Source organism: Ailuropoda melanoleuca, chromosome 5 (genome assembly GCF_002007445.2).
Source record: "Ailuropoda melanoleuca isolate Jingjing chromosome 5, ASM200744v2, whole genome shotgun sequence".
Lineage (NCBI taxonomy): Eukaryota > Metazoa > Chordata > Mammalia > Carnivora > Ursidae > Ailuropoda > Ailuropoda melanoleuca.
This window is the reverse complement of record NC_048222.1, coordinates 19,565,384-19,574,805: the sequence shown is the minus strand read 5'-3', so window position 1 is coordinate 19,574,805 and position 9,422 is coordinate 19,565,384. Positions and strand designations below refer to the sequence as shown.

General features: G+C 46.1%; 1 protein-coding gene across 3 annotated transcripts in view; it reads left to right on the top strand.

The window, feature by feature from the left end:
• Positions 1-1,282: 1,282 nt before the first annotated feature.
• The window catches only part of LY86 (lymphocyte antigen 86), a 60,198-nt gene continuing 52,058 nt past the window's right edge, over positions 1,283-9,422 (top strand). For 2 of the 3 annotated variants that reach the window (XM_019795020.2, XM_002915034.4), the window contains exon 1: positions 1,283-1,560. In XM_019795020.2, coding sequence (XP_019650579.1) covers positions 1,422-1,560 — 139 coding nt within the window. In that variant the 5' untranslated portion in view covers positions 1,283-1,421. The remainder of the gene's footprint in view (positions 1,561-9,422) is intronic. The other variant, XM_034660366.1, reaches the window with a different exon arrangement.

Genomic DNA, 9,422 nt, shown 5'->3' with positions numbered 1-9,422 from the left:
AAACAATAAAATAAAATAAAATAAAAAAGTAAATCAGGGGCGCCTGGGTGGCACAGCGGTTAAGCGTCTGCCTTCAGCTCAGGGCGTGATCCCGGCGTTATGGGATCGCCCCACATCAGGCTCCTCCGCTATGAGCCTGCTTCTTCCTCTCCCACTCCCCCTGCTTGTGTTCCCTCTCTTGCTGGCTGTCTCTATCTCTGTCAAATAAATAAATAAAATCTTTAAAAAAAAAAAAAAGTAAATCAATGCAGAACTGCCCCTTCCCCAAATGACCACTCTGATGTCTCCCAAGAAATCCTAAGTATTCATCATATAAGTTAGTATATTCATTTTCAGTGGTAATTAAGTTCCACTTCAAAAAAAAGTTCTGAGGTAACTAAAGTTATCTATCAGCAGAAACAGTCAATTTACCCAGTGAGCTCAGAGAAATGCTTTTCCTCCCCGGAGAAACAGCATACTCTGTTCTCCTCCAATCTGCTGGCCGTGGCCCTGACTCTGGTTCTCTCAAGCTAAGGTGGAGTGGGGTGGGGGTGGGAAGCCAGGGTTGAGAGCTTTTGCTGTCCTAATGCAGGATGACAGAGGTAGTGAAATAGGGGGACAGAATCTTAGCTTTGAAAAGAAAGTGGGCTGTGATGTTAATAATCCCACCAATGAGCAAAACAATTAACCCCCACCACACACACCATCTTAAAGGGAGGCTCTCACTTCCGCCATCCTTCCCCACCCCTTCCACCAAGCCAAGCCAGAAATAGAACACAGCTCACCTCTCAGGGACATTCCCTCCACCTCTTCTCCAGAGGCCGCATTTGCGGCTCCCAGAGCAAGCTCTGTTCTCACAGCTGCACAATTCACTGCTGAAACCCTAATCCTGTTGGTGGGGCTGGAGCCAGATGAGAGAAAATGCCAACAGGGCAAAAGCCTCATTCCAGATCCCAAATGTGACTGCAGCCCTCAAAATGCAGCTGCTGCGTGCTGGCCCCAGCCAGGTCCCTGGTCCACAGCCCACGTCGGGAGCCTACAGAGACAGGGGGGCTGCAGATGAAAACCACCTGGGGGCCTGGGGTTTTTGCTTTCCTGAGTTCACTACTCCACCTGGGTGCAGGGGAGGGCCTCTTCGGAGGCTGTTTGGAGGGGGCCCATTGCATAAGGTCACGCTTCCCTTGCTGGCTCCTCCCTGTGAAAGCAGAGAGTTAACATCCAGCCTACCCTAGACACAGGCCATCCTCCCCCTGTTGATTCAAGTGTCAAAGGTCCTGGGGGAACAGTATTCAAATGCCTCTGCTAACTGCCTTTTGCTTCTCACAGTGGTTCCTCAGGAGCATAAAATAGGAGAAGTGAAACTGAACATTCACCCCTGTAGCAGGGGAGAGGAAGAGCCCCGAAGGCACTTTGTTTGGGGCCACTATTTTCCTGTTGGTCACATGCAGGACCTGGCCATGAAGGGTTTCACAGTGGCCCTCCTCGTCTGGACTCTGATATCTCCCAGCAGCTGCAGCAAAGCCTGGCCCACACACACGGTCTGCCGGGATGGGGACCTGGAAGTGCTCTACCAGAGCTGTGGTAAGGTCTTTCAAAACATGCGCCTTTGTGTTTATGGGGAAATGAAGGCCCGAAAATGGGGGTTGCTGGAGCGTTGTGTTGGGGTGGGGAAGGGGTGAGAGGACTGAGACCCAAATACTTTCTCCACTTGCAGTGGGTCTGCAAGGCCATGGAGAGCCCTTGGGAGAAGGAGGGGTGCAGGGTGGGGAGTGGGAAAGAGCCTGAAGAGAGCCACAAAGAGGACAAGAAAACACACTGAGTCTAAATAGAGCAATTCACTGATACTGCAGAGCCAGAAAAAACCAAAATGACCGAAGAGTCTAGGAAGTCATGAAACCTCATTCACTCGAAATTAAGAAAAGATGGTTCCATTAGTCACCACCACCACAAACTGTACACCTGGACTAACTTTACTAGTTATTGAGTCTGTAAATTGAGTGAAAAGTTCACGTATCTCAAAAGAGAAGATTCCTGGCCTTCCTGTGACACTCCTAGGGCAGCATTGCTCATTAACTCAGCATTTACTTTGTGGCTGTCAATGCCAGGGTTTTTTCTAGGGCCAGACATAATCAAAGAGCATGAGCCATGGTTATGACCCCAATGGGGCCAACGTCTTCACCAACAAACCGTGCCATCTAATGAATAGAATGCAGGGAACAACTGCTGTAGGTGTCTGAACCAACACTTCAGGGTATATATTAGTCTGCAGGGACTGTGAGAGCAGAGTACCACGGACTACGGTCTTAAACAATAGATATTTATTTTCTCACAGTTTTGGAGGCTGGAAGTCCAAGATCAAGGTGTCGGCAGGTTGGTTTCTCCTGAGGCCTCTCTCCTTGGCTTTAGATAGCTGTCTTCTCCCTGTGTCCTCACACGGTCTGTCCTCTGTGCCTGGTTGTGTCCTGATCTCCGTTTCTTATAAGAACACCAGTCCTATTGGATTAGGGCTCACCCGTAGGATTTCATTTAACCTTAATCACCTCTTTAAAGACCCCATCTGCAAATAAAATCATATTCTAAGGTACTAAAGGTTAGGACTTTAACATATTAATTCAGTGGGGAGGGGGGGGTCATACTTCAGTCCACAAAGGGGGACTGGGTGCAAAAAAGTGAGCTCAACATCGGGATCACATCTTGAATGAAGATTAGAGGGACAGGCTCATGGAAAAGCATGCCAGTGTGAAATACGACACTTTGGAGGTAGATAGGAAGCAAAAGGCAGTTTGGACTGAAGGCGTTGGAAAAGTGATGCTCTTTCAGTATTTAAATTGGCCTCGAGATAAGCTGGGGAGCAGTGGAAATGTTGCACTTGAGCAGATAGCTGATCCTGCAGCTGCCACCCAGGGAGTGGCCTTGGAGAGGCTGGGGTGGTCAGGCTGGTCTCCAGGGCCCTTTGCCCAACTTGATTTTACTCTGTTAAAAAGAAGGAACACTGAGCCTTGAAATGCACAAAAACTTTTTTTTCTAATGTAAAGGAAAATGAATGGCTAGATACTGCAGGTATTGATCTCATTACTCTTGCTCTTCCCATGGGGATGGGCTGATTTCTGCTGGCATCTACGCATTGTAGGTGCAGGATGAGAAGCAAGAGTTGAGATGAATGGGCTGCTCGGGTTTGTTTTTCCAATTCATCCTCCCATAAAAGGTTGCCATGGCTGGTCCCTCCTCCAGACCAGCCTGCAGCCTGCAGCCAAGCCTGGCACAGCCTTTCAAGTTGCTGCCAAGAAAAGCAAGAGAAGCGGATGCATCAGGAGAAGAACAAAAGCATATCACCTGCCTCTGGGGATAACTCCTCCCTCCGGGTAGCGGCTCCGTGGAGTCAATAAATGTCAGCACAAGCCTTGCTCTGCGCACTCAGAGAAAAGGGATGGAGGAGACACAGTTCTCATCAAAGAGTAGTGGGAGGATCAGATAATTAAACAACAGGGTAAATGCTTTGTGGGAAGGGCCGGAATAGAGGCACATATCATGCACCAGGGCTCATGGTGGCTGGAAAGGGTGAGCTTGGGGGTCTAAACCTGCCAGGAGAAGGGCCATCAAGCTTGACCTCAACCTCAAAGAATGACAAAAATGGTAATTATAACACCTTATGTCCGTGGAAGCTTATTATGTGCCTGGCGCCATGCTAAGTTCTTCCCATGCATTATTATTTTATGGGTATCTAAATGAGAGTTAGAGATGCCAGGTAACTCTTCCAAGGTCACACAGATAACAGTGGTAGAACTACATCCTGGGGGCACAGAGAAGGCATAAAGTAAATATCTGTGGAATTAAATTGACTTGATCCGAGGCCCAGTTGACTCTGGAGCCTGTGTTTTAATCTCCTGCTGTCTGGAGTTTTGTCAGAAAGCAGAGGGATAGAGGTGGGGAGTGGGAAGAATAACGTGGCACAGAGAATGGCATGTTGCCAGCAGGGAGACGTGACAGGCATAGAGTTCAGGGGGCTGCAGAAGAGCTGGAACTCAAGGAAGCGATGAGAGATAAGGTAGGAAATATGGGGAAGCCCAGGTGTGACGGTGAATTTCATGTGTCACCTTGATTGGGCCACAGGGTGCCCAGATAGCTGGTCAAACACTTTCTGGGTACAACCGTGAGGGTGTTTCTAGAGATTAGCATTGAAATCAGTGACCTGAGTAAAAACAGATCACCCTCCCCCGTGTGGCTGGGCACGGTTCAGTCTGTTGAGGGCCTGAATAGAACAAAAAGGTGGAGGTAGATAGGATTCATTGTCTCAGCCTCACTGTAAGCTGGGACCTGGACCTCCTGCTTGGAGCACTCCTCACTTCCCGGCTTACTCCGGTCTTCAGACCAGCCTTCCTGGGTCTCTAGTTTGCAAATGGCAGATCATGGGGTTTCTCAGCCTCCATAATCACACAAGCCAATATGTTATGATAAATCTTCTTTTAATTATATATATATATTTTTTCTAATATATATTTCCACTGGTTCTGTTTCTCTGGAGAACACTGACTAATACAATAAAAGACAAGTTTGGGTTGCATATCTTTGGCAATGAGGAGATTGCATTTGGAAAGATTCCCTCAGGGAATGGGTAGAAACATGAATATTAGACTGACAGCTATCTGAGGCCACACCCAGGGTTTGTAGCCTGTAGAATCAATAATCCAGGGGGCGCCTGGGTGGCTCAGTCAGTTAGGCCTCTGCCTTCCGCTCAGGTCATGATCCCAGGGTCCTGGGATGGAGCCTTCTGTCAGGCTCTCTGCTCATCAGGCAGCTTGCTTCTCCCTCCCCTTCTGCCCCTCCCCGCTGCTTGCGCTCGCACACGTGCACGCACGCTCTCTCTTGCTCTCTGTCAAATAAATAAGTAAAATCTTTAAAAAATAATAATAATCCAGGAAAGAAATATGACAGGTCAAACTGGCATCATAGCGATAGCCTCAACATCAGAAGGAATCTTTGGTATACTCTGTTGTCAGCAGAAAAGAAAGCAGTACCCTGGGGCTTCTCCAAAGAAGGGTCTTGCCTCATCTCCTGAGAGCCGTTGAGCCATCAGGTACTGAGTGGTCACAACCCCTCCCCAGATGTCCTCCCTGTAGCTGCTGGGTTCACAGCAGGGCCGTCCCCCCACCCCTGTTCCCAAGGCTTTCACATTGATAACATGGCACAAAGACCATGCGTTGAGACCCTCTATTCAACCCTGGTGTTCCGATCTCCTTAGTGCATGTCAGGGGCTTCTAGGATCCCAACGTGTACAAAGATGTAGGGGCATCACTTGACAAAAATAAAGGGTCTACTGTTTTCTGGGTTTAGTGCTTCATTTTTTCCTTCTTGTTTTGTTTTATAAGTTTAGTGGGAGGGAGAGGTTTTTAGGCCAGATACTGTTCTAAATAATACAAAAATCCTTGGGGAGAAAGAAAGAAATTCACAAGCAGTTGCTGGGCATAATTTTATGAAAAAGCAGAAGTCCTGCTCTGTCCATCTGTTAGTGCCACAGTAAAGAGGGACAGAAGGGGGAACAAAAGCAGCCTGGGGCCTTTCTTTTGTTCATAAGACAATTCGCAGGACTAGCAAAAGCCCGGAGATCTCACCCCATTCATATGCCACAAATGTCCACCAATGTATTTATTTACGTGCTGCCTCTATCACATCAGCTCACAGGGTGGATTACAGAAGTCCACAGGATTGGAGGATGAAGGAGGTAGTGGGAAAGCAGAGGGAAGAGAGAGGGTGGATAATAAATCAGGAGCGATCAGGCCACGTACAACAGATGAGGCAGTGTGAGAAATAAGATCTGGGGGTCTGAGGGCAGCAAACCTCATTCCAGCTCTTGGGCAATATTCTCTGTCTCCTGTCCTTGATTGTAAAGTGGGCATATGAATTTCCTATGGATGCACTAATGGTTACCACTTGGTGGCTTAGAATGACACATGTGTATTCTTTTGGAGGTCAGAAATCCGAAGTCAACTTCGCTTAGTGAAGAACCACACTCTCTTGGAAACTCTAGGGAAGAATCTCTTTCCTGGCCTTTTCCAGCTTCTGCAACTGCATTCCTTGGTTCATGGCCCCTTCCTCCATCTTCAAAGCCAACTGGATACCGTCTTGCTTCAACACCCTGTTATCATATTGCTTTCTTCTATGCCAAATCTCCTTCTGCCTCCCTCTGATGGGGACACTGAGATTAGGAATCTCCCCATCGCAAGATCCTTAACTTAATCCCATCTGCAAATTTCCTTTTGCTATATAAGGTGACATTGGCAGGTTCTGGGGATTAGGACATTGGGGAGCCAATTCAACCCACTACAATAGGGATAATAATTTTACCTACCTCTCAGGGCTATGTGAGGATTAAGTGAAAAGAACTATATGAAAAGTGCTTAGTACATACTTAGTACATAAATCTTTGCTGCTGATGACTTGCAAAATATTTTCTAGTCAATAGAGGTATATTTGATTTTGAGCTTCCTTAAAGCCATATCAAACAAGGAAATTATATTGCTTGCAAAATAAAATCAGTTTATAAGATGTCTAGCCCTTGATACTGGGATGAGCTCTGAAAGGAATTTCTCCCTGGAGCGATGTGACTCCCATCCGTTGTTTCTCATGGAAACAAGGAGCAAGGATTCATCACCAAAATTCAACTCAGGATCAGTTTTGCAAAGGGCCACAGTAGAAGCTTCCATGAATGGAGCTGGTCTGGATTGCTCAAGGGAAGGTTAGCCTGCCTATAGGACTGGACGAACCACATGTGGTCCAGCCAAACAGCCATAAATAGTCCTGTTGCCATTGTTGTTTGCTGTTTTGGGTTTTTTGGTAAGGATTGACAAGCAGAGATCTAGGCTGTGTTTTTTTGACAAGAGCCTTGATTGTGAACCTCAGTATTGTCATTTAACATACTTTGATATGTTTTCACATGCTTTGGCGTCAGCCAAGCAGAGAAGTGGGTCATAAAAAGTAAAAAAACCTATGACACATGCCTAAATGACTCCATGCCCCCCTTTTGATATCTCTGATACAGTCAACCTGGCCATTCCAGTGGCCCCTGGGAGTAGTCTAGGAACAGGCATTGGCAAATGAAGCCCATAGGCCAAATCCCACATGCTGCCTGGTTTTATATGGCCCATGAGCTAAGAATGGTTTTTACACATGTAGATGGCTACAAGATTCAAAAGAAGAATAATATTTGTGACATGTGAAAATTACATAAAATGCCAATTTCTGTGTCCATAAAGTTTTTTTGGAACGTGGCCACACTCATTTGTTTCTGTATTGTTTATGGCTTCTCCCATAAGTAGTGTGACAGTGATTGTATGGTCACAGATCCTGAAATATTAACCATCTGGCCCTTTATAGCAAAAGGTTCCTGCTCCCTGGTCAAGGGTAAGATAGAATCTCTCAAGCTCTTCATCAGATCAGAGCCTCCAGGTCTGTGGTCTGTGTCTTCTGGATGATTCTAGCTTCTGGATGGCTGTGTGGCCAAGTCATCTTGATGCCAAAGCCACCATGAGTGCAGGAATTTGTAAGATACCTTTGAGAATATCATCATTTCCATAATAATCTCCTGCTGCTGCATAACATTTTATAATTTATAATGTCCCTCCGTTTATAAGGTCTCATCTGATCCTTACAAACAGTCCCATGAGGTGGGTAGAATATTTATCTCCATGTTTCAGATATGGGAACTGAGACACATACACATTAACTATCTTATCAGGTAACACACCTGAGCCATGATACAGCCCTAAATGTCTGACTCCATGCCCAGTGACTTAAAGCTACATTATGGAATTCCAATATGAGGCAACCCATGCCATCTGATCCCAGAAACAAAGGATAGGAATAGGGAGAAGAGACAGCTCAAAAGCTAAGTCTTTGGGTGAGGCAGTGAAAACCTGACACTAGCAGAAGAAGCAGAAAGAGGGAGGAAGGGAGGAGGGAATGAAGGAGGAAGAGGAGGAGAGAGATTTGCCTTCTGATTCAAGGATTTTTCCATCTTCCCCCACCCCAGCCTCCCCTCTTTGCACGCATTCAGAGCTGGGCCAGTTTGGCTCTTCCCGAGTATCCAGCAGGGCCCTGTAAGAAGAGAAGGGGCCCTGTAAGAAGAGAAGGGGCCCTGTAAGAAGAGAAGGGGCACCCATGTCTAGATTTTTCAGCCCTGTGTACCAAGTTCACTTTTGTTCCAAGGTGTTTGGGAATGACATTGACCAATATTTTTTTTTTTAAAGCAAACGAAAGGTCATTGTCTTACCAGTGAGAACAGCATGTTTTTCAGACAGAGCCCCCCTGTGAGGTGGCTTACTTATTTTATAGGGGCACCCTATTTCCCCCACATCTGACAGTAAATTTCCGTGTGGAGAAGTTGGTGAGTGGGGAAGAGAGGGGAGCCCTATCTCCAGCAGTAAGTTGAGAGCTGCTGGTGGTTCCTATGGGACCAGGGTCAGCCACCTGGGAGGTTCCAGGGTCAGGGGACCATGGCATCTGGTCACCATGCTTCACACTTAATCAACACCTGCTCTTCTCTCCGTGAAGGCAGTCAGCCTTGTCCATATCCGCCTGAATAGGTTTTGCATGTGTGCTGAAGTTTGCAGCAGGGCAGGCCCTTTATCTGACCTCCAAAAAAATCTTTAATTACAAAGTCAAAATCAGGTCACGTGCATCTGAGTAATCCATCAAGACAGTCAATCAGGTCAATTAATCAGACCTTAAAAATGCAAAGCAATGCTGGCAACAACTCCTCCAAAACAAAGGGTAAACTGCAAAAGCATGTTGATAAAATGTTGGTAGAAAAGTTATTTTAAAATTGCCTTGGAAGGAAAGAGAGGGGGGAGAAACTGTTTTCCTCAAAGCCTAGTAATTCTGAAATAAACGAAGCATAAAACAACACAAAACAAGCAACACTACAAAAAATAATAGTAATAATAATGGAAAATATCACCCGCCACGTAATAATTTAACAGTACTTTAAAATATTGCATGCAGAAAGCAACTTCTCTCTTCGTTGATTATCCTGGATTACTAGGGATATAAATACTACACAATTAGAGAAAAGTAAACAAATAGGCAGGGAGACAATGATGCCATTTCGAAGGGACAAATGGGTACACAGGAGTAAACACCTACCAGGAGCATAGCGAGCTCTTTTTGCTCGAACTAAAAGGCAGAAAGTTGATATTAAAAATAATAGTAATAATGGGGCGCCTGGGTAGCGCAGTCCTTAAGCGTCTGCCTTCGGCTCAGGGCGTGATCCCGGCGTTTTGGGATCGAGTCCCACATCAGGCTCCTCCACTGGAAGCCTGCTTCTTCCTCTCCCACTCCCCCTGCTTGTGTTCCCTCTCTCACTGGCTGTCTCTCTGTCACATAAATAAATAAAATTTTTAAAAAATAATAATAATAATTTCAAATTTAACTGGTGTTTTATGTTATCG